The 25,260-nt window shown below is 39.3% G+C and overlaps 1 protein-coding gene across 6 annotated transcripts in view; it reads left to right on the top strand.

Annotated features, from left to right (window-relative positions):
- SLF1 (SMC5-SMC6 complex localization factor 1) overlaps window positions 1–17,687 on the top strand; it is a 33,480-nt gene extending 15,793 nt beyond the window's left edge. For all 6 annotated transcript variants that reach the window (XM_083703194.1, XM_083703191.1, XM_083703192.1 and 3 more), the window contains exons 9-18: window positions 775–941; window positions 3,483–3,620; window positions 4,435–4,594; window positions 6,264–6,411; window positions 7,655–7,800; window positions 8,790–8,953; window positions 9,466–9,599; window positions 11,525–11,617; window positions 12,219–12,401; window positions 16,400–17,687. In XM_083703194.1, coding sequence (XP_083559320.1) covers window positions 775–941; window positions 3,483–3,620; window positions 4,435–4,594; window positions 6,264–6,411; window positions 7,655–7,800; window positions 8,790–8,953; window positions 9,466–9,599; window positions 11,525–11,617; window positions 12,219–12,401; window positions 16,400–16,893 — 1,827 coding nt within the window. In that variant the 3' untranslated portion in view covers window positions 16,894–17,687. The remainder of the gene's footprint in view (window positions 1–774; window positions 942–3,482; window positions 3,621–4,434; window positions 4,595–6,263; window positions 6,412–7,654; window positions 7,801–8,789; window positions 8,954–9,465; window positions 9,600–11,524; window positions 11,618–12,218; window positions 12,402–16,399) is intronic.
- Window positions 17,688–25,260: the final 7,573 nt, after the last annotated feature.

Raw genomic sequence — 25,260 nt, 5'->3', positions numbered from 1 at the left:
TTCTCATCCTGGGGCAAAGTTAGTACAAACCCAAAGTGTTTGTAACCCAAGGTACCACTGAACTCTGTCACTTCTGACAGACATATATCTATGTAAAGGTAAAGGACCCCTGGACAGTTAAGTCCAGTCAAAGGCAACTATGGGGTTGCAACGCTCATCTCGCTTTCAGGCCAAGGGAGATGGTGTTTGTCAACAAACAGCTTTCTGTGTCATGTGGCCAGCATGACTAAACCGCTTCTGGCACAACGGAACACCGTGATGGAAACCAGAGCACACGGAAATGCCATTTACCTTCCCGCCGCAGCGGTACTTATTTATCTACTTGCACTGGTGTGCTTTCAAACTGCTAGGTTGGCAGGAGCTGGGACAGAGCAACGGGAGCTCACCCTGTTGCGGGGATTCGAACTGCAAGCCTTCTGATTGGCAAGCCCAAGAGGCTGGACCTAATGGTCAGGGGTCCTTAACTGTAAATTATTCTTAATGGTTTGGGATTAATGGTAAAAGATTACCTGAGAAATCTACACACACCACTTTGAGTTCCATGATAGAAAAAAGTGGGTTATAATGCTACTTAAATGGCAGATCCAATAAAGAAAGATGGCTTAGTGGTAAATATATATATATATATATATAGTGTGGAAACATTGTTGAAGGGTGGTATGTATTTTAAAACGCCATTTATTTGTCTCAAACTAGTTAATTTCAGTGGCAGAAACAACAGGTGTAAGATTGGAGCAGAGTGATAGAATGAGATGTGTTCATGTTTGATTACAGGAAAATTCAGACCCTGCACTTCCTGTTCAGTTCTTTCATATCATGTATGCTCTTCTTCAACACGATCCTCCTTGGAAATCACCTTCTATGTTAACGTACTACCTGGAAGTTCTTCAATGTCCCGTTTGCATGAGGGGAACATGGCCTCTGTTAGAGATGCTTGTGAGGTAAGACCACTATGATTTGCACAGTGGCCTGATTTGCACAAACTACAGTATGGTTAACAAACAATAGTTAAAGCTGATGCATCTAGTAAATGGTCACTTAAACCTTGATTTCCATTAAAGGAGACACAAGAGCTGCTGTTCACTTGCGGCTCTATAGCTTGTGCATGGTAAATATTCCATAACCATAGTTATGGAGGGAATCCAAGTTTGCTCATAATACTAAACCTATGGTTAATGTTAACAAAGTTTTATAAACTAAGTGCTTTTTAATGAGGCACTGAAATTACAATAGACTATGAAAAAAGTAACTCCTCATGAAATATGTACGATGTTATTTCTTAACCATGTATACCCACCCCAATATTAGGGAAAAGTGAAGGAAGGTGGCTTGGGTTGTTGTTTTTTACAATCAGGTTAGAGTGTTGGACTGTGACCTGGGACACCAAGGTTCAAATCCCCACTCTGTCATGAAGCTCACTGGGTGACCTTGGGCAAGTTATCATCTCTTAGTCTAACCTACCATACTGGGTTGTTGTGAGGATGAAATGGGGAAGAGGAAAACTATATACACTACCTTCAGCTCCTTGGAAGATAAAGGTGATATACAGATGTAATAAATAAGTAATCTTACTTTAAGGGGGGTAGGAAAGTTTGGGTGCAATCCAGATAATAAAACTGTCTGGATATTGGCAATTTTACTTGCTATTAATTTCAGTGGGGTTTAAGCATGCCTCTATAGAGCACTTCCACAATGTTCCACAGATTTAAGTTGGAGCACTGTGTCAGAATTGTTCAGCAGATTATCAGAGTGTATGTCAAGTAAATGAGGTTTTATCCTGCATTTTTCAACCTTGAAAAATTGGGTTGAAAAATGCATCACATGAATTTTATTTTTTTATTTTTCCTAATTTTTTTGTATGTATTCACAAACCACTCTCTCAGGTGTAGTACTTCTCAAGCCCACGGGACTACAGTATAGCATAAGTATAATCAGTTGCTCAGAAAGCTCTTGAAATATTCAAGTAAAAAATATTTCATATTTGTAAGATTTTAATTTGACTTTTGACTAAAGTGGCTTATGCTTTCTGAGCCTTTTAGTTCAGAAAAAAATATGAACTAAAGCAAGATTGAGGTTTTTAAAATTACGCATGGTGCAGAGAAAGTGAACATAGATAAGTTTTCTTCCTTTCATAGTACTAGAACTCAGCGTCATGCAATGAGGTTGATTGGCAGTGGATTCAGGAGAAATAAAAGAAAGTACTTCACACAAGGCATAATTAATTTTGGTTTATGGAACACAGTGCCACACAGTATGTTGACTGCTAGATTAGATGGCTTTAAAAGTGACGTAGTCAGATTAAAGATGAGTAAGTATATAAACTGTTATAAATCGCAAATTGCTGTATCATCCCCCATGCCCTGCTTGTGAGCATCACAGAGGCATCTGCCTAGCTACAATAATGGTGGAAAACTTGATGGAAATGTAATTCTGGATGTGGAACGTCAAGATTAAGATAAAGCAATTGATGGATGGGATCTAGGCATCTCTATCTCCAAAGGAAGGTCTTTCTCCCATTCACAGAGGGGAGTTTGATCCAGTGGAGACTCCTCTGCTAACTGGTTATTCCCATGTGCAGAAGCCAGAGTAAGTGGTTTTTGGCAACATCTCTGTACCCTTCTGGGGGATCTCCCAACCCTCCCAAGAATGTTTTCAGGTGCTGCAGGGTGAATGAAGACTTGCAGGAAATTGCTCTTGCCCATAGGAGTTTCCAGATACTGTAGTGGATTTATTCCTGAGGCAAGACTGGATCCAAGTCAGTAAATGCAGTGAAGAACTTTCAAGTTTACTGTTTTTCTTTAGGTTGAGGAATTTCTTGAGTTCATTGTAAAGTCCTCAGAACTTGAATGTTTGCATTTAAAACAGCTAACGATTAAAGTGATATATTACAAGCAAAGCATGTACATATATGTACATATACGGTCTGTATATATGAAGACTGTTGTAAAAAGCTGGAAGCCAGACAATTAGCTCTTTGGAGAGAATAGGGGAGCACAGAGTGCTGAATCCTGCCCTTGGTTTTCTCAATCAATAGGATTTCATCATTCCTGTCTGCAAGCTCCATATGCATAGCCCAAGCAGTGGAATCAGGCTCAAAGCACACTTTCTGTTTACAATTCCTTATTTGACTGGGGATTTGTGTATTTATTTGGTTGGTTTTTTTAAAAATTTAATATCCTGCCTCTATCTGAAGAGTGCAGGTTGGGTTACAATAACAAATGCATAGAAAATAAAATAGCAACACTTTTAAAGTAAAAGCAAGTTGTCAGTCCCTGTAGCCAGTCTGTAAACATCCCTCTAGATACTTTATGGAAACACGGGTCTTCTGCTGGCACCCAGAGCTGAAAAAAGGTTAGCACTGTGTGGAGCTCACAGGCACCTTAGTGGAGCTGGTGAACTTTGGGCTGTGGGGACAGAAAGGTAGATCAGAAAATATCCTGATTTATCTGACCCTTAACTATTGCTTGTGCTTTCCCCACCAGGTCTTGCCTTTACTGCAGTAATATTTGTCATTCAGTCCCTGTTACAGAAACCACAGATGAGGCAAGAATGTTTCACAAAACACTCTTAATGTTTCTTATGAATGTGTTCCAAGATGAAGTAATAGCATTAACAAGAAGGTGTGTTTCAATGAATGTTTTTATCTTTTTAATTTCTAACCCATTTTTGTATCTTACCAACAAGTTGTGCCCAAAGTACATTGTACTACCCACTTGATTACTTTTCCTGTACTTTTATGTCAGTTTTTAAGAAAGCTATTCTGATTCTAGGTAAATGGCCAAATATGTTTCTAAACTTTTTTCAAAAATTGCTTTTACACATTAGTTCTTTAATTTACATACACACACACACGTGCTTAAGTGTGTAAGTGTTTAACATTGCAGTTCTGTGATTTTTCTTAGTCCAGGCTTAGATTAAAAGCCTTTTTTCATAATGTGCACATAATACTTAGATTTTACTGGAGACAATTCTGGAAATTACACTGTAACAGCAAAAAGCCTGAGGCTTGTAACCTCTTCCTTTATGTGGTGGTATGGTTCTTTGTTCTTAAAGTGCAAAAATTCAGTTTTTTAAAATTAGCATTACAATGGGCTGTATCCAAGATTAGCCATACTCAGAGTAAACCTATTGAAATTATGGGCACAACTAACTTCAGGCTATGAATTTCAGTGGGTCTTCTCTGAGCAAAACCTAGGTAGATACAACTCTATCCACTGTCCCCCCCCCCCCCAAGTTTGGGGGGGTTCAATATACTTCATCATGCCTGAATATCACTCTGGATTGTAGCTAGAGACATCATTTCTATCAATGTTTGAATTCCGTTGTAATTTAAAACATGCTAAATTGCAGATTTTAACAGAAGATATACTGTGTGTTATGTAATCATTGTAACGAAACAGAAAAACAGATTTAGGAATTATTTTTCTTTTACAGTTTGTGTGAAGAAGATTCACAGCAAGCACAAGTGATGCCACAAACTGTTCTTCTGGAAACATTCTGGTTAGGAAGTGAATCGGTGCTTTTCACAAAACGTATAAATATTCTAGTAGACTGGGTCATAAATTCCTATAGAGAGAAGTACAAGACAGATGATGTGAGTGATTTATCAACTATGAAGAGTAAAGAAAGCCCAATAATGTCTTTTGTGTTTTGCTGCTTTCTCCCAGGACTCTTAATAATGTTCCACGACTGTATATGTTCCCTACTCCCTAGAACAAGACTTTTGCGTTGTTGTTCCCCAGATGGCCTTAATCATTGTTAAAGGTTATTGTTTATTGATTTCAGTGGGTCTTCTCTGAGCATGACTTAGCTGAATATCTCCTTTATGTTGGCACTGCCACTTAACTGATTAGTAATGCCATCTTAAGTATGTTTTGAAACCATGGGTTGACATTTGTTTAAAATCCTAGTGAAAATGGATCTTTGGAATTGTGAATTTCTTCTGATGAATGCAAATAAATTCTCTCACAACTGATGTATCTGAGAAGCTGATACCTGAAAATCTTGGTTAACAGCTTATGTCATAAGAGATTTCTGTAATCTCCAATATGTCTTCAAAGTAACAGACTCTTTACCCTTTGTGTCAGTAAAGATAGATCTAAAAGGGTTCCGCCTGGTTTCAAGTAAAATATGCAAAATGGAGAGCTTGGTTCCTGGAAAACAGTTGCCTAAGACAAGGTTCAAAATGTCCAGAGCCATGATTAAGTGAGGCATACACTATGCTATTTATTTCAACATAGCCAGACTTTGTAATCTTTAATTAGAAATAGCTTGATGGGAGCTTACTTAACTCTGAGCTCCTGTAGCATCAGAGCCAGTGCCCTTTTGACAATTTCTATACAGGGGAATCCCTGCTGTTGCATGAGTCAGCTCCTTCCAGTCTGTTCTGCCCCCGCTCCCTTTCAGCACCAAAAACGGCATGCGTGTTAGTAGTCGTGTGAGGAGTTGCCTGTACTCATGAGTCAAACCACTGAAGAGAACCATCTAGTTTTAAATGCAAGAATTAATTATTTGAATCAGTTTCTTATGTTTTTTTAATGAAAAGGTGGGTTTTGTGGATTGCAAAGTTAAATTATGACAACTGCTGGAAGCATGGTGATTGTCATTTGTTTTAATACTTATATGGAAGACCTGGTTAATTGGAAAGGTATTCTAGAAGCTACCATATAATCAACTATACTAGAGCCTCACAAACAAAACACAGAATGTAAATTCTCCCTATGTATCAGCCTGTAGTTTTATTTTGGATTAGCATGGTGAAACAATATATTAATTGGAATAAACATAAGCAGGGTTAATTAATTTGGCCTTCATTTTAGCTCCTCTAGGGGAGTAGTCTGTCCTCGAAATATTTTAGCAGGGGGCATTTGAATTCAAGAGTAAGTTGCTTGGTCCAATCCTGGCGTTGAAGTTAGCAGCACGTGGTAGCAGGACCTCAACATGTTGAATAGAGCAATTATCTGTTCCATCCAAGCATCAATCCAAGCAACTGCAATTTGTGCTTCTTGAATGTTAGTGGATAAAGATTGGTGATCAATAAGATTAAATGTTTCAGCTCCCAATCACATGAAAAAACAAGTCATAATCTTCTGGCAAGATTGTGGTATAATTAAGGAAACTAGTAAGACCTGGTAAATTTCTTGGAGTTACGATGCTCATAGGGTAGACCACTTGTGTGAGCAGTTTAAAATGGATGAAACAGACTTCTATGTTAAGAAAAAATATAGTAATAGAGAGATTTTAAAGGTGATCTTCTCTTCTAGATCATCAAGCATGAAGTAGCTGACCTGTTGAACAGAATTCTGGGAGTTGTGGTCGAATACTGGATTCTTTCAGGGTTCCTAATAGACAAAAATATGTTACATCCTGTAGCTGCTGATCTTGCATCTTATATTGCCATTTCATGTAATGGTAAGATTGTAATATATTTTGTCATACACATGCGTAGTGAAGAAACTCTTCAGTTCTCTGTATCTAAACCAGAATACTGTAGTTGGAATATTTGGCTGCTTATTTCATCACTTATTCCAACTCAGTGTGTGAAGCCTTCCTCATCTGTGACCCCTGAATTTATCCTTGCCTCGTCTTCATTATCTCTCTCTCTCTTGGTGTTCTTCCCATGTCAGAATACTTTAGCTGGCATTTTTAACTACCAGCTTACTTCCCTTGCCTCCTCTTCTTCTTTTTTTTTAATAGGCCACTGGTTCTGGTTCTGCACTGTAATCTTACAGCACTACTTATGCATAGAAAGTGTAATTATTGTTAATGTTTGCTAGATAACAAATAATAATGTTGATGGTAATAATAATGATTAGGGTGTTTCCATAAATAAATCAAGCACCTCATGTTTGTAAATCATAAGCAATTGGTGGAAGAGGACGTGAGAGTGCCCAGAGCTATACAGGCAAACTTCCATATATTCCATTGTCATTTTGCAAATGGGGACACAAAATTGTGCATTCACTATCTGCATTGCCAAGAGTAGTAGTGTAGGGAGTTACTGTAAACAACTAATTGTATATTTCACCTAAACAGATTATATAATTCATATTAGAGCCTGATTGCTAAAATGTAAAGTTTGGGTATCCACAAGCATGCTGGCAGTATAAAATCTCTGTCCTAGTACAGATTTTAAAGTTTCTTGTATTGTAACTTTCATGAACAAAAATCTCTCCATTAAAAAAAACCCAAATCCATGCAAGCAAGCATGGATTTTACATACTATTTTAAAATGGAATTTACCTTATATTTTAAGTACTTCAGCTTTGCAAACCTGTTCCTCTTAGCTACTGCATAATGTGTTTTCTTCAATTTGATATCTGGAGTACTATGTCCAGTTCTCTGCTGCCACAGGTGGGAAGACTAGGTTCCCTGGGTTCAATTTACAGGAGCATAGATTTCAATTGAACATTGGGATAAGCTTGACACTAAGAATAGTCTGACAGAAGAACTAAAAGAAGTAGCTCTCCATCTCTAGAAGCTGGGCAGTTATCTGTTGGGAGTGCTGCATCTTTCTGTTTCTAGAATTTGGCAAGCAATTCTACAGCTGGTTTAGTAATTCTAACAATTTAGGAATAGCAATTAAAGGACAAAAATGCAGCAATAATATTCTCTGTACTCCCTAACACTTTCTTACTGTCTCCCTTTTCTTCAGATTTCTCATCACAGGAATTAAAAACATTCATTTCTTCTATAACATCTCTGTGGCTTGAAATGTTTGTTGCAGAAGCAGTTTTTAAAAACTTGCCATTCCAAACCAATGCTGTTGTTTCTACTGAATTGCTGTCTCTCCAAAAAATGGTAAGTGTCATTTGTACTAAGTAATATCTTTCTTAATGCAAAAACATTCTGGCCTAGATCAGATGCAATGATCTTGGTCCAATAAACCATTCATTTTTGCACCAGGAATTAACTATGTGCCTGCATGCTTCATCCTCCTCTCTGACCTTCTTTCCTCCATCCCTCCCCCTCATACACATTAACTCAATACTTACTGGTTTGTTAAACCAATTTTCTTGTGGCAACTGAACTGGGAAACTGATGTTTGAGCTATTCCAACCATGATGTCAGGTATCAAACCATGATATCAACTAGACAGCTGGTATTGTTCTGGGATTGGGGGAGGGTTCTAAAGGACTCTAGAAATGACTTCGCAAGTTTTCCTTCCGGCTCCTCTGTTCCTCAATGTCAGGATACCCCTAACTGTCTTGCTTCAACCTCTCTTCCTGCCCCCCTAATTTTATACATATCTATATTTCATCTGTTCCTGTTGGGAATTTTTGCTTCTTTCCAATCAACAGAGATCGGGTACTAGTGTTGCAGGACTTAATGGTAAACATTACAAACCAGACTTCCGCTGGTGCAACATTAGATCCAGCCCAGTGCATCTTACTCTCATTCCCCATGGCAAATTGCCTTCTGCTGTAGTGCAGCATATTTTTCCCAATTCCAACACATGGATGCTACTTTCGAGCATGTACTTGAACCCTGAAGCGCAGTAGCCCACAATACAGCAAACCACTCAAAAGCCAAAATATGTGTGAGAAGAGCAATTCAAGTCCCCAGCAGCACCCTAACAACATAACCTGCATAGGGGTGTGAGAAACTATCTGGGTCCTTAAGAGTTTCACACCATAAGCTTTACTTTAAAAGGCTTTTGTGAAGCCTAGGTATGATAATCTGGAAGATAAGCTTTAAATGCAATAAAGATCTGGAGGGAACTGTTAGCGTTGCTAATTACCAGATGTCATATTTAACATAGCTGGACTAAAGTTTGACTCTTGCAACAGGTTTGTTCCTATCTGCCTGCTTTACAAGTTGGGTTGTGTGAGCCAAGGATACACAAAGCAAAGAAAAGGAAAATAGGGCAATGGCCTTGCCCTAAGTCTCAAAGGGCATTACTGATGCTAAATGGTGATAAGCAGAACCAAGCCGAAGTGCTGCCTGATGTACCGTAAGTAATACCTATAACATCACCGGTTTTATTCTGCTTTGGGGGACAGCTTCTGACCTGACACATTTCTTGAACTTTATGTGACCTGTGTTGTTGTCTGCAAATTACTGTGACTGGCAGAAAGCTCGGTTTTAATCCTGTAACACATCTGGGAATGGTGAGGGGTTTTTTCCTTTTTCCCTTTCCCTGCATATATGTAGACTTCACAGACTATACATACTTTCCCACTATTAATGTAAATTGCTTCCCAGGAGAAATAGAAGTATTCAAGAAATAATGTTTTCAGAGTGAGCTTAAGCCCTGTATATTGAATGATTGGTGGGTTTATTACAAGCACATACTGTATGGAATGTTTCAAAACTACAGTGACTTAAATTTCAAAATATGAAAGCATGTAGATGTATCTGTCTGCGAGAACACTTGTGACTTCTGAACAAGTGGGGTGTTGTTGGTTTTTAAAATGTAAATAAAGTTCAGTCTTTTAACGTACTTTTACCACTTCTTGCTTTTAGTATACAAGGCACTGGTAACTCTGCTTGTGTTCAAAAGAAATTGGGAAACAAAGCTGAAGTTGAGATGATGCGCAGCAAAGATAATCATCATTTTTCAGGGAAGCAGGGGGCTGTTAACAAGGTTAACGTTAAAGGTACTGTGATTTCCTAACTTATGCTTAGTACTTTACAAGTTTGCAATCTGTAGTTCCACATTTGGCCCCAGTGAAGATGGAGTGGTATCTCATTATTGCCATAAGTCAAATATGGCTTTCTTGTGCTTTTTGTTATGCAATGCCCCTTTTTTAAAGTTGGGGATATGATTGTCTGCTTTTTTTAATCAGTCAAACACACACTCACACAATTTTCTCTTGAGTTGTAAATTGAGAATGCATCCTAAAATGAGTCCATTCCAGTCACAGCCTTATTTCACTAATCCACCTCAACCTGTGCTTGGAAGAATCAGCATCGTCCTCTGATTTGAAAGTCTAATTCAGTCTTCATCTCTTTCCGTCCTAGACGTTTTGCAAACAAAGACCGAAGTGTATGCTGAATTACATAGCCCCATTAAGCATATGGACTGTTTTCTTCTAGGCATCGAGCCCAAGCTATGAAATGCATTTGGATTTTAGTTTTAACTACACTAGAACCCAAGCACTTAAGTTTTAAATAGCAGAGTACAGTAGTTTACACGGGCTCTGTTCAATACACAAATGTAATAAAATGTACTTATATGCTTGTACCTGTCTTAAATCAATTTCTGGAACTATTTTTAATATGAATTTAACCTAGACATATATAATTATTGCCATTCAAAGCGCTCCAAAGTATAACAGTAATGGATATCAGAAGGGATATTTTAGAACTATATGCTAAGCTATTGGTAGAGCCAAAAACAGCAGAACCCTCATTTTGCTTGGATTTAAATTTTATGCCCACCCTATGCCAAAGTCTCACACTATATCAGCAAATGCACTGATAAAAAAATTAGCTGATTTTCCCTCTACTGGTGTGCTATTGGAGAGGTAAGACAAACTGATACATAATTCCGCTTAAAAGAAGTGGCTAAAATATGATACATTGGGAAAGATAGACTTGATTGTTGCCCACAACAAACAACCAGACACTCTGCATAAGAATATCATCCTGTTGAATATAAATAAGGGAATTTACTGACCCAGTCCCATTGAGCAAATGTGGGGAGGGCAGAATGTTCTCATTTGGGTAAATTTCATCATTCACTTGGAAACGTGTTTTTTGTCGACTCTTGTTCTAGTACAATCAGTGGATGAAAACCTAAACAAATATCAGAATTTTACAGCCTGCCTTCGTTAATTGAGGCACTACCTGTAAACTGCAGTCAGTCTTCACTGTCTTCCTTCTCTCTTTTTTTCCTAGGTCTAAGTGTGTGTGTGTGTGTGTGTGTGTGTGTGTGTGTGTGTGTGTGTGTTCCCTCTTCTTAAGACTGCTTCATTCTTCTTAATCTCTCCCCCTCTCCCTCCTCCACCCCCCTCCTTTTTCTCTCTGGTACTGTAGGCAAGCCAGACAGCCTATTGAGAAAGAGCAAACCATCTGTTAACGGATTTGAAGTTCTGAATTATACTTGAGTGTGTAGAGGCACTCGTGCTTAGCCAGAAACATTCATTTGAATTAAGCTACAAACGCTGTGTAAAAAGAACCATACACTTAATGTAGGTTCATGAATAAATTTAAGGGAGGGCAACTGCGCTCTAAACTTTTATTGCTTCAAAACCAAGCATTTTTGGTGTTCTGTGATCATTCGGTGCTTTTATAATGTGGTTGAAGCTTTACAGCTTGAACGGGTGGGTGGGGGAGAGGGAGAGATAATTCCTGTGTTAACCCTTTAGCAGTGCAGTTCCATTGCTGGATCTCTGATGGAACAGAAGCTCTGTGGGCTTTTTGAGTTTTCTTAAAAGGTATTTAAACAGGACAAAGGGAAATCTTATTCATTACTGAGTGCTCTGGCGTGTAGCCAGATCTCCTAGTTCCTGCGCTTTGATTATTTTCTTCAGTTGCCATTTTGCCTAGACTGGTATAATCTATTAATTCTGTTTGCTAGGAGAGACTGCCCTGCATACTGCTTGCAAAAGGAACAATGTGGAGAGATTGATTCATCTTCTCTCTCTTCCAGGAATAGATATTAACGTTAAAGGTAAGTAGTTTTATTTTCTTCCCTGAACAAACACATTAAGCCTCCCAAATAGCTGTGATACTTGTGTGTTGGCAGAGTTCTTTTCATTCCTTGTTTTCCTGCTTCGGGATTATGAATTAAAGCAAAGATTTTATGGATAGTTTTGTGGCTAAAGCTTATTGATTGCACTTAATTGTCTGCATGGTTTTTCTATTAAAGCACAGTTGTGGTTTAAAATAATTAATTTCTGGCCTTTTTATAGATAGGAGGATAAAAGCTGTGAATGGCTTCATAGTCAAGATTTTTATGTGAAATTCTGGTCCGAACAGACCTGGGCCAGTGTGTGGTTTTGATTGCAGATGCCTTGTTCTTACTTTAGCAATAACAAATACGATGCTTTGCAGAAAAAAAGAAACAGCTTCATTGTAGAATGACACTGAAGCATATCTTTGCCTCGTTTCATTTTAAAAGTATAATAGAATTAGCATATTGATTTCTCAAAATATTCGTCATGGCACTAGTTAGAGGGGGGAAAGGGTAAACAGAATCTGAACGACAATATTATGAACATCCTGCTACTAATTTTACTGTTTTCTCAAACTTCCCTTGATTTGTAATTCAGACTATGCTGGCTGGACGCCTTTGCATGAAGCTTGTAACCATGGAAACACTCTGTGTGTCCGTGAAATTTTGCAACATTGTCCAGAGGTAAACCTGTTCAGCCAAGTGGATGGGGTTACTCCCTTGCATGATGCCCTGAGAAATGGACATGTAGAAATTGCCAAGCTTCTACTTCAGCACGGGGGTGAGTGTGTTTGTGTTAAATAAGCTTAGAGAAATTTGAATCTGTAAAAAACTGCAGAGTATTAAAATTTGAGGGTGTTCTTGATGTGATTTTTGAAAGCTAGAGGTTTTCATAAATATTGATGTGCATCATGCCATATTTATACTCATTCATCTTGTCAGTTAAATTATTTCAGTAAGCCCATAACTTTGGCTGCTTTCTCAAATTTGCTGAATTGCAGATTTTTTGTAAAAGCTGTATGAACAAGCAGTGATGTGGATTGCATGCCTACCAGGCATTTTTCACAAAATCTGGATTTTAAATTAATTTTTACAATGTACTGCAGAAATCGTTAGCTTAACTGCTTTGTGCTGCTTAATTTCATGGTGTTTCTGCTTATATTTATGGTTATCCAACCATTTAGGCTGATAATTCTGCTTCTGAAAAGTCTAGGTTTCTAAAAATTGGAGGGGAAAGGGTTAGAAATACCTTACTTTAGAATCTTGCATTTTAAAAAAAAAAAAACCCACTTAAAGCAGTTCAAAAATTACAACATTTTGTGTATACCGTCCATGAGATGTCTTCCCCTCACAAAGTACTCATCTTCAAAGGAGAGAAAGTATATATATTTTAGAGCGTTTGTGTGTGCCATATATAAACACAGAGTTTATGTAGCTCATACCACTACTCTGCATGTCAGTTTAATTTCACATATTTCATGTTTTCAGATTTGTTATGGCTATACTAATTCTGCTGTGTGGAGTGCAAAATAATGTTCTGTACTTAGATAGCTTTTAGCTAAACTCAGCCAGAAACACAAACATTACACTGGTTAGTCTGTTTTATAAGACCTCTGTGCATTTGCAGTCTTCTCCTGCCCCCTAAAGGCTACTTTCTTTGTCTCTGGTTGACATTCTTTCGCAATCAATACATCCCTTGCTCTTCTCCCTCTGTGTGCTTGTGCTGAACCTTAATGCTGTCTCCCAGGTGTTTTATTTATCTACCGCACCATGCGACTGACACGCCAAGCCAATACCTGGCCACACTTCAATCGGTCTAAGTGATGCAAGAGCCAATATTACCGAAAGCCCAAGTCTTCAATAGAACGTGGCATTACACTGACAGATGTGCATTTTTCCTGGGTGTCTGTGAAGAATGGGAAGCGGATGATCCCCTTGTCCTAGGGGAGAAGATCTGCTTGCACTTTCATTCATCAAGGTCCTCTTGCAACGGTGCAGACGGTGTGTGCAGAGTTATCTTGGCTGTCACATGCCAGGCCTTCGCCTGTCAAGCAGTTTGACAGAAGCATGGCAGGAACTATGCTGCACATTCAGTATACAATTGCTCATTGTTGGTAACTAAACTTTATAGAGTCCTTTGGCACGTCCCTCACCCATAAGCTATCCTTTTTAGTTTTGGGGTTTTTTTTAATCTACACTATGATGCAATATCTACATTTGAAAATTAAAATATTGCTCTTGTGTGCATGGCCCTCTCTCTGTAGGCACACAACCTGTTAATTTTATTGATGTGTTATACCATCCTTTTCCTAAAGAGCTCAAGGGGGGCATTTATGTTTCTCCTCTTTTATTTTCCCAACAGTCCTTTGAGGTAGGGTAGGCTGGGAAATAGTGACTGGCCCACGTCTCCTAATGAGCCCTAAGGCTGAGTGGGAATTTGAATCCAGGTTTTCCTGGATTCGCCCTCCCATCAGATGTCAAGGAGATAAGTAACTATGCAACCTTTAAAAAACATCGGAAGGCAGCCCTATATAGGGAAGTTTTTAATGTTTAATATTTTATTATGGTTTTTGTATATGCTGGCAGCTGCCAAGAGTGGCTGGGTCAACCCAGTCAGATGGGCACAGTACAAATAATAACATTTATTATTATTATTATTATTCCTGGTCTTGCAGTTTACCTTTCACAAAAGTAGGCTGCTCTTCTCTCTCCCCCCCCCCCCCCGATCCATATGTCACATTAACATACCATTTCCCCCTGCACATTAAAGCATTTCAGTTAAGTACATTGCAGTTTCGTCATGACTAAAAACTCTGTGCAACCTGTAATCTATGGTAGTTGAATTGTGGTTTTTTGTTGTTTTTTTAAAAAAGGCTGCAGCTGATCTATCGCTCTAGTAGCAGCAGCAGAATGGTCAGACCACATTGCTACACATAAAAAGTCCTCCAATCTAAGAAACAGAGTGTCAGTCCTGATGACCTGTTAGGTAGAAGCAAGATCATTAAATCCCTCTGACCTGTCTGCCAAGCAGGTGATGAGTGCTGCACTCATAGGCTTGGGTGTTAAGATACAGGCTTGGGCATTTAAACTGTGCACGGCAGTCTTCTCTGTATACGGACACCATCCCGGAAACCATTATTATTATTAATTTATATACCGCTTAAAGGCAAAAATGTGGGTGAATCTAGGCATACTTTTTTCTGTGTGTCCTTGCTAGATGCAAACACATTATTTGATTCTGTGAATGTTTAGGGGGTTTATGGAATAAAAACTTAAGCCCTGGTTATTTGAGAAGCTGCATTCTTGCATTCTGTCCTATTCAGCCACTAAGGAAGAGTTACTTCTGGTGGATCCACACAGCCCAAGGTTCACCTGAGAGCCAAGGCTGTTTGTCTAGAGGGCATTCAGTGCAATGACACATACTCCCTCCTGATAAACAGCATATGCTAATAGTTTGGTGCTTTTGGTGCTTTTGCTTTATGCAAGCAAGCTATATCGCCTTTTCTTCTCATTTTGTAGGTCTTAGGGAAAGTAACAGGAAACTATATTTTTAGCATATCTAATCTGCTGTTTCTTATTGTGCCACTGTTTAAACTTAAAAATACGTTCCAAACTCCAGTTCTTACCTTCGCTTGGCAAGGGAGTGCTGAAACAGTACGACAGAGTAGCAGGAAGGCCTTCGTTTGAGTTTGAGTTGGGTTCTCCTTATGAATACTCAAAGAAAGTTAGTTGGTGGCATTTTTCTTTCTCCAAAATAGTAGGTAAGAGATCCTGCTGACTTGTAAGGATGACCAGCTCACAAGACCTTTCTCCCACATTTTGGAGGCAGAGAAATGCCACCAACTACCATCCTTTGGCATTCACATAGAAGGCCTGGCTCATACTGAAAGCTATCTGCCATACATAAGGAATGTATGAACAAGGCTAGGATTCTTTATACATGTGGCTGAGACACATGAAATGTTACGTAACTCAGCTGCTGGCACAGCCTTCTGCCCATGCGCTCAACTTAATTGAATGTTACTGTGATTTGTAAACCACTTGGAGCTTTTATTACAATCTATCAGTATATAAACGTTGTGAAATAAATTTGTCACCATGGATGGCAGCAGACCCCATTTTATACTTGTGTACCCCAAAGTTTGCTTCCTCATTTCTTTTTTATCATCTTCATCTATCAGTATCATCTATTTTGTGTGTCTTGCAAAACACATTTTGTAAACCTGTATTTTAATAGGTATTACCAATTTCTTTAAATATACTGAAGCATGATACGTATACAAAGAACTTGAATCATCTGGTTATGTTAACAAAAAGAAATCTGTAGTACACTGTTGAGATCAGGAAGTGGCTTTTGCTTTAGAACAGTGGTTGCCAATTGGTGGTCCCCGGACCCCCAAGAGTATGTGGCACCATTCGCATGACAAAAACTACCTTAGAGATATACAACTTTTCAAAACCAGAGGGTCCATGGCTTGGGGTTTGAAAAACAGTAGTACTTAGCGAATTTGGATCCAGTGTTCGAGAACATCCAGCCTATGACTGACTCACCACATGACTGCAAGGGTGAGGAGCAAAGGTCTTAGCAGGGCATTTCACCCCATAATCTTTAAGGCACATAGTATACGCCTGAAAGAGGCTTAACAATTCTAATTCATTTGGGAATTAAAATGTGATTTGTTAATCAAAAAGCTTTAGATGCTGCAGACAAAACTGCAGATACTGAAAAACAGCCAGTTGTTTAGCTGCACTAAATAAGCTATTTCCTTTCTTCTGCAGGACCAGTATTGCTACAGCAGAAAGATTCTGAGGGGAACCTGCCACTGGATATCATAAAGTGTGAAACAACTAAGCAGCAACTTTTGCATCTTGTTAATCCAGAAGAGAAAGTTGAGGAATTCCATGCACAAGTGGAAAGCAATTTTCATAAAACACAGACAGAATTTTGGATGGTCTTATATTGTAAGATGTTGTTAAACTTTTGTTCTGTATATAAGCTATTTAAGCCTTTTTCTGTAGCCTTTAAAAAGCTCGCCTGCTCCAAACCGTTGCTGGTGACAGCTGATTGTTGCAAGTTTAATGCTAGCTCTAGCCATTGGTTCCTAGATCTTTATTTTAGAGAGCTTGAAACCTTTCGACATCTCCCAGTGTATCTTCAGAAGATGATTGAGGAGCTTAAAAAGGGCACAGGTGAACAGCAGCAAGCTTTTGCAGCAACACTACAGCAAATTTCAGTGGAAATCCAAATGTCCAACTGTTATTTGGCCAACTAGCTTCCAAACTAGGACTGCTTGCCAAAAGCTGATAGTCTTAACACTGGGGTAGCTAATGTGTCCTTGGACTCCAGCTCCCATCAGCTCCATCCAGCATGACCAATGATAAGAGATGATGGGAGTTGTTGTCTTGGCAGCATCTGGTACCTCATTGATCCTGGTCTAACATGTTTATCATCTTCAACATATAAGCATAATACCCTTGCCTGGTTGACCTACTGATCCCCACAAGGGAACTAAGACTGTATTTGCCTGATTTAGCCGTAACACAAAACTGGCTTCCTACTACAATGCGAACAAGCTGTACAGAATATCAGGTTTGCACACTTTCCTTTCCCAGGACAGAAAACCAGAACCGTCTGTTCCCAGTTTTGCACTAACCACATTTTCCCTTATACTGTTTGAACACGGGAAACTTACTTGATCCTATCTTGTTCCCACTAATTAATTAAGCAAACTGTTTTCTCAGATGCTGGCTTGTCCTCACCAGGTAGTTTGTAAACAAACTACTCTCCAGGCTCAGTCGTCATAGGAAACTGAAAGTGGATGCTTCTTACTTGGGCACTACAGCACATTCCCATACTGGGAAACTGGTTTCCACCAGCTGTGAAACAGCCCATAGTCTCTTAAAATGGGGGGGGTGAGCTCCAGCAATGATTGTGGCACCAACTCAGGGGATCCTTTTACTCCATCCTATCAAGCGACACTTCATTTTGTTGGCTACCTCATTTTGCTGTCTGCACTCACTAATCCTGTATAATATTTTTGTTAATAAAATTGTTTTTGTAATGTGATCAATATTTGAATAGAGTACTGTATACTTGGTTCATTTACTTTTAGGAGGCAATATACTACCACAATCATACACTGCATTCACAATTTATTTGAGAATGAATAAAGATGCTCTTGATCCTAATACTGTCATTCTCAGCTTATGAGGCATGCCACCTTGGGTGGTGTGGGGGAATTTGGAAGATTTAAGGCCACTCTAAAAGGTAGGGCATGTTAATTATCTTGTGTAGGAGGCAACAGTATCTAGGGGAAGTCGAAGTTTCCATAAAACATGCCCTAAGATTGGACTCTTATTAAAGCTTTATAAATGTAATTTGGAACCAAAAACCATTAAATAAAAATGGTTGAAGCATAGCTTCATTATGTATGTTCATAAAAGAAACATTTTGTAATTTGAAAAAAAAGTATTAAAAAAAAATCAATGCTGATTTGAAAGAAAATTCAGGAGCACCTTAGGCCAAAGCAGCACTTTGCAAGTGGGACTGGTGTGGTAGTGTTGGACTAGAACTGAAGAGGCCTGGTTTTGAAATCCATCATGAAGCTCAATGGGTGCTCTTCTTTCAGTTACCAGATCTTAGCCTAACATACCTCACAGAGCTGTTGTGAGACTGAAATGGCACAGGGCCTTGAATTGCTAGGAGAGTAGAGGTGCTCAGCTTCTAAATACGCCCATGGGAAACCGAAGTGTAGAAGCTGAGCACATCATCACTCGTCCCAATGGAGCTAGAACATAGCCACTGTAGATAGCCAACAATAGCCTTATCAGATAGGTATAGATTTATGTAACACAAGAGGACTAATCTACAAATGATTGTGTACAGAACTCTTTAATCCCAAGGCATTTTGAGATTTGATTTTGCAAGGTAAATATTAGGGAGCTACTCATTATGTAAATCATGGAATCATATAGTCAAAGGATCATCTAGACCAACCCCCTGCAAGCAGGAATCCTTTTGCCCAATGGGGCTCGAACCCACAACCTTTAAGAGTCTCATGCCCTACTGATTGAGCTATCCCAAATAATTAACTTATTTAAAAATTATTTTGAATAGTTCAGTGAGCCTTCTGCCTTAACCATAGCAACAATCAATTCTAACAGAGCAAGCAAAAAGTGGCCTTATTTTAACAAAACAAACTTTACCAGTAGAAGAAGTATATCTTTTGAAACATCCATGTAATAAAATATACTACTTTCTTACACAATGATTTGTTGCTTTTGCTTGCAAAATCGTATAACCAAACACTTTAATCCCTTCCCCAAACCTTCATCCAGACATTTTGATGTAGTTTGGCCCATACAAATCCGTGATGTTAGAAGCATTGTAAGGTTATGTCAGCCATTCTAATGATGTGATGTAATTAAGAGAACAATAAGGAGGGCCAGGTCTTACAGGGTCTCTGAGCTACATACAGGTACTGTTCAGAACACAGAAGCATGCTGTTAACATGTTGGGACATTTGTATAATACAGTGATTCAAATAATTATTACCATTACTCTACAGTACCTAGAGACATTGGTCTGAAGTAGTCATAAAATCACAGAGTTGGCAGGGACATTGAGGATCATCTCATTTAACCTGCAATGCAGGAACATGCCAGTGTCCCATATGGGGATCAAACCTGCAACCTTGTTATTATCAGCACCACACTAACCAACTTAAGTCCTGCTACAGTACAACCCCAAAAATACAAATTTGTGTTATAATACCATCAGAACAGAGATGATATGAGCGAGGCATAAATACAACCATTCAAGATTCAAGCCTATTTCCTCAAGCATTACTTGTTCAAAACATCACAAGCATTTCAAGAGCAATGTTAATATATGGTCACATCTGAAGATGTCCACTAAAATTTGGATTATAAAAACCTGATTCAATACCAATTTCTGCTAAAAATGTCAGTCCCACACTAAATATTTTTAATGCGTAGGACTGGTTGCACAAGAGAGTAAATTGCAGAAAACATCCCAATTCATAAAAATGAATTGCCAAAGTTCATTTATTAACAGTGCTTAAAGTACACTCCCCCCTGTAGGTACAAAAAAAGTTTTAGTTAATATAAACCACATCATAATACTCTAAATTTTGTTTTTTAAATCAGTATCTCCACTGAAAGTTCTTCCATGTTCACGTGAGCAAGTGCTTATCAGCATCTTAAAACCACACTGCGTTTAAAGTATTATTTTCAAGTTTTAATTGTTGGTGACATTTCTGACCATGCTGAGTTCCCCATTTATCTGTACAGTAGCTTATATTTTCTGCTTCACAGTAAGTCTATGTTACCGAAACAACTCTGATCCTTATGTGCTTTTTTATAATGAGGTCTTATTACATTATCTGAAATGTCCTAAAATTTCTCTGTTATGTGCTAAACTCTCTGAGAAGAATAAATGTGATGTGTCAGTTTGATGTGGTCAGCCTATCATTAGTTTAAACCTTTTCAAAGCAGACCTTCTCTGTGTGGGGGACATGCTATCTATAATGGCTCTTAAACTGCTAAAGATGGATTTTTTTTCATATGGATACCATGTGGATTGATGATAACGTAGTCTATCTCCTCTATCAACCCCTTATGATTTTAGGAGTGTTCATGGAACATGAAGAATTGCTTGTTCCCTGATGTGCCTTTTCAGACTCAGCACAAAAAGAAGGGAGGGAACTGATAAGATTAAATGACTGAGTACACTTATCAAAGGCTCTGTCATGGATGTATTTATAGGGAGTTCACTCCTGTTATTAAATTAAGACTTTTTTTACCCTTGGCAAATTCATAAAAAAACCCGCTTTTGAAAGTATGCGGTACTGCAGCAAAAGCTGAAGTAGGTGTAGGAAGCAAGCCTTTGAACTATTACTGACCTGTTTGCCTACAACAAGTTCCAACCATTCTTAGGTTTGCTATCCTTTCAAAGACAGGCTACATCATGATGCTTTCTGAGTCCATAGCAAAAAATATATTCTATCCCCAAAGAAACTTTATAACCAGATGGACTGCGTTCATCTCATTTTATGGCTTTTCCATTTAATACTTGCTGTGATGGCTCCAGTTTTTCTAAACATATTCTTAAGTGAAAGCCTCCATTATCCCTAACAATGGTTCATGGGAGATGAATTTCAACAGTATGTGGTGGCATTTTAGCTATTTGGGACTGCTGGCTCTAGTATGCAATGCTTCCAGGATGTTAGTGGAAAGCTGCCTAGATTGAGGAGGACAGAGAAAAGGTCTAATGTCCTGTTTCTCCAGCCAACCAAGAGATGTTTCCCAATAGCCCTCTGCGCAGAGAAGGTTGCACCCACACAATATAGGAGTCAAGATCAGTATTTCAGCAATTACAATGCTGAAAACGAAAGGAAATGTATGAATAATCAGTTTGCAGTCATGTAAATCGATGGGAGAGACTTCACATACAGGAGCATGATGGGAGTGTGATTAAGAACTACTTCAGGAATGGGAACTGGCTGCCTTCCAGATGCTGGAGTCCAGCGCTCATCAGCCTCAGCCAGCATAGCCATTGGCCAGGGATGTCAAAGTTGTGGTCCAGCAACATCTGCATGTTTTGGAGAAAGTGCATAGAAAGAAATTTCCCTCTCTCCCATCTCCTAGAATACTAGATTCTAGATGCCATAATTCTAGAACATGGGACAATCCAAAGAAGCAGAATGTTGGAGAACAGAAGTACTTCTTTGCATTCTGCATTGTTAAAGAATGGAATTCATAAACCCAGGATGTGATAATAACCACCAGCTTAAACAGTTTTGAAAAGGTGTTGCCAAATTCTTGATTAATAAGCCTAATAATGGCTACTAGTCACAATGACGATATTTTAACAGTTGCCAGGAAGCACGAGAGACTGCTGTTGCACATATGTCCTGCTTGTGGGGCTGTCGCGGACAACTAGTGGTTCCTTGGGAGAAAAGGAGGCTGGACTAAATGGTCGTTTCCTCTTAAGTTCTTGCATGATGTGGTGGTAGTGATTTCACCACTAGTGCATCGTTAAAGGAGAGGTTTAGAACAGATGTTTGTGCAGATGGCTATTTCCAATGTTTCAGGAATGCAGAATTAACCAATTTAAAAGGAAAACAACATTGGTTACAAACAGGTTTTCAGGCTTGACTTTGAATTTCCTGAGGCTCTCCTGGATTGTTGCCCGAAAATTACAGCACCTTTTATGTTTTAATAGAGAAATGACGGAATGAGCATACCCTATTGCGACTTTGTGATTGCTACAAAATAATTTTAGTTTAGTTTTTTGAACAATTACATTTTGCCCACATTTGTAATCCACAAAATAATGGCTGCCACATCTAATGGCTGCGCTAGAGCAGTGGCATAAACTAGTGGCCACATTGTGACCATTCTTCCCCTTCCTCCCAGAATGCTCCTGGGAATGATGCTGTGTCATGACAAGGTGCCATTCCCAGAGGTATTCCATCCCAGAAAAGTTACTTGAAGTGGCATTAAGTTTGTCATTCATTAGGTTTTTAAAAGAGGAGGGGGAAAGAAAAGAACCACCCTCAGCAATCTTGCATTTAAAAAGGTAAAATTATAATTACTTTTAATTTGCCCATCCTTTGAAAGCAACCAATTACCCCATCCCTCACTTTCACACGCGACGAATGGTCTTACAAAAATAGGCAGAGGAATATATTTTGTGTAACTTGAGCCCCAAAGCATTTTCCTTCAAATGACAATCCAAGTTGGGACTTATTTCACTGCAGCAGTGGAGACAGAACAGAGCCAGTAGCCATTGATAGACAAATTAATGAAGGATAAGACAGATGGCTTTACATCATGTGGGAGTTAATTCCATAGTTTAACCATGAAGAAATCCTTTGTTTAATTCTGCCCTGGATCTACCAATATTCAGCTTAATTGAACCCCCCAAATTATAATGTTATGAGGGAGGGAGAAAAACTTTTCTCTAGCCGATTCTCCACATCATGCTTAATTTTCTATGCCTCTATCATGTCTCCTTTTGTTTTTCTGCAAATGAAAAAGCCTCAAATTTTGCTTCTGAAATTTGATGATTTTGCAGACAAGCCAAGGAGATTGAACTCCCTGTGCAGCTGATGGGGGTGGTGGGGGTGGCAACTTTGCTTTCACTAAGTATTGGCTGAACAAGCACCCGTTCCACCTCCTCATGTTGTGGGAGTGTCCCAAAATCCAACTATTCTGGACAACAGTCATATGAGAAATATGTAAAATAACCAAGCAAGTATTAGAAATCACCCCAGAAATGGCCCTACTAAACATCTTCCAAGACAACAATGCCCACTTACGCCACAAAGAACTCATAACCCACCTACTCTCAGCAGCCAGAAACGTCATAACCAGACACTGGAGAGACCTGTCAGGAATAAACATGGACCAATGGTACCAATAGTATGGGAAACAGCCTTACTAGAAAAATTAGCCAATAAACTGAAACTGACACGGGGACAAATAGAAAAAGACTCCTTCACCCCGGTATGGCTCCCCTTTATCACATACACAGCCCAACAAGACAATGACAAAAATCCACCAACAGCATACAAATCAATATGGCTAACCTGATCCAAAACACCCACCCACCCCACTCACACATGAAAACAAAGATCACCACAGCCAACCACAAATGAACAGCCACACCCTAGGCCAACCCCAACCTCTCTCACCACCAAAGGAACGCAAGTGAACAGCAGAGAACCCACACAAGCAACGCTGACACAAAACCCCACATATATTAAGCAAAATAGAAACATCACCACCTGACCCCACCCCCACTCATATTTTTCCCCCTCCACCTCTTTCCCCCTATTCTTCCTAATGTCTCAACAAATGAAACCGATTTGTAAAAAAATATTTTAAAAATTGTTACGTGGGGGAAAAAATTGAAAGACATTGCACATACCTTTGTAAATCAAGAAAATCTTTAATAAAAATACATTTAAAAAACAAAACAAAAAACCAAGCACCCGATCCAGCTGCCTCTATCAAGCATGGGGCAGGTGGACATGATCTGGGGAAAACAACTGCAAGAGCCAAATTGGGAAGCCTGCAGCTCACCATTTCTGATTCATATGCCCTCAAAAAATACAAATGCATTTATAAGGCAGGAATTGCCTTTGCAGAAGCCATGCTGATTCTGCTTCAGCTAGACTGGTTCTTCTATCTGCTTCAAAAATTAATCTTTAATAACGCTTTCCACCAGTTTTCCCCATTCTTGGTTGGGGAAAAGGGGCCGCTGCTTGCAGGATCAAGCTGAGTACAGCTTTTCTTGACTGTTCAAAACTTTTCTTAGCATCTCTGCTTTAATACTACACTTAACAACATCCTTATTATGAGTATTTTTGTTTGCAATCATCAGTTAACAGACTATGTTTACGTTCATAATCATTACAGGAATCTCAAGACAGTGTGTGGTGTGTGAGAGAGAAAAGGGACAGGAAGAGACTACCGGCTACTCAGAAGTTCGAACTTCTGCTTAATTCTCTTCCCTGTCCCCAATTCTGCCACTGTTTCAGATGTGCTGCAAAGCACCCATCCATTAATGGCAAGCCAAGACCTGCCCACCTGCAGTGCGTATCACCTTAAAACATCTAGCAGCTTCCTCCTTCAACCACCACCTGGAGGTGCACAAGAACCTTGAATAGTTTGATGAAGGCTTCTTCAGCCTGGTGCCCTCCCAACATTTTGCCTGCATCAGCCCCAGTCAGCATAGCCAATAGTCAGCAATAGTGGGAAATGGAATCTTTGTTGGTCCACTTACCCAGCCAGCCCTGATATTCTTGCTGCTATGTTCCTCCTCCTCCCCCCCCCCCTCCTGCTTGGGAATGTATGAAAACACTGGCTTCACTATTACCCCACCCCCTGAACTGATTGACAGCCCAGTCAGGCTTGTCAGCTTGAAGTAGGCCCCAGCTGGAGGCTTTGCTGGGTGTGGCAGCTGGGACTATCAGTGGAGGAGGTGAGTTTCACCACCTGCTCACTACACTCCTTGCCACATTCCTTCTCCTCCTCTTTCTTTGTTCCCCCCCTATTTGTGGAGCACCTGGCACCATTGTTGTCTGTTTTTAGGCACCAGGCAAAGCATTTCTATTTACTCAGTCCCTTCGTCTTTAATTGGGAGAGTAACCAGTTATGTCTGTGGACTCTTTGTGCCGTCCTTTTAAGTGGTGTGGTATGTAGGATGTCATACATAACACACGGGTATTTTCTATCTTGTTTTAAAATTAGGTTTTAATGTCCCTTGTTCTTTCTACAATATAACCTGTTTTGAGACACAGCAAATAAATAAAACAAATAGTCCGTAACGTCTGGAGGGAAGCAAGTGGAGGGAAGCTTGATCTGACACATCACAAAACACTTAGCAAAACCGCACAGGGGTGGCATGGCAACAATGGGAAGAATCATGCTATGATGAGGTGCATCTCCCTATTCTGCTTCCCATAAGTAGAGGGAGCAGATTGCAGCCACTCTGACGGGCATGGTTCCTGTCAAATCTCTGAACAGAGTGCACACTCTATTCCACAAACTGCAGACCTAGCCAAATATTCCTGGTCGCTAGTTTAAAATGGTTGCTTTTTCATTTTGTT

This window comes from Podarcis gaigeae (assembly GCF_964106915.1).
Source record: "Podarcis gaigeae genome assembly, chromosome: 11".
NCBI classification, from domain to species: domain Eukaryota; kingdom Metazoa; phylum Chordata; class Lepidosauria; order Squamata; family Lacertidae; genus Podarcis; species Podarcis gaigeae.
Note: the sequence above shows the minus strand (reverse complement) of the source record. Positions and strands in the feature narration are given on the sequence as shown.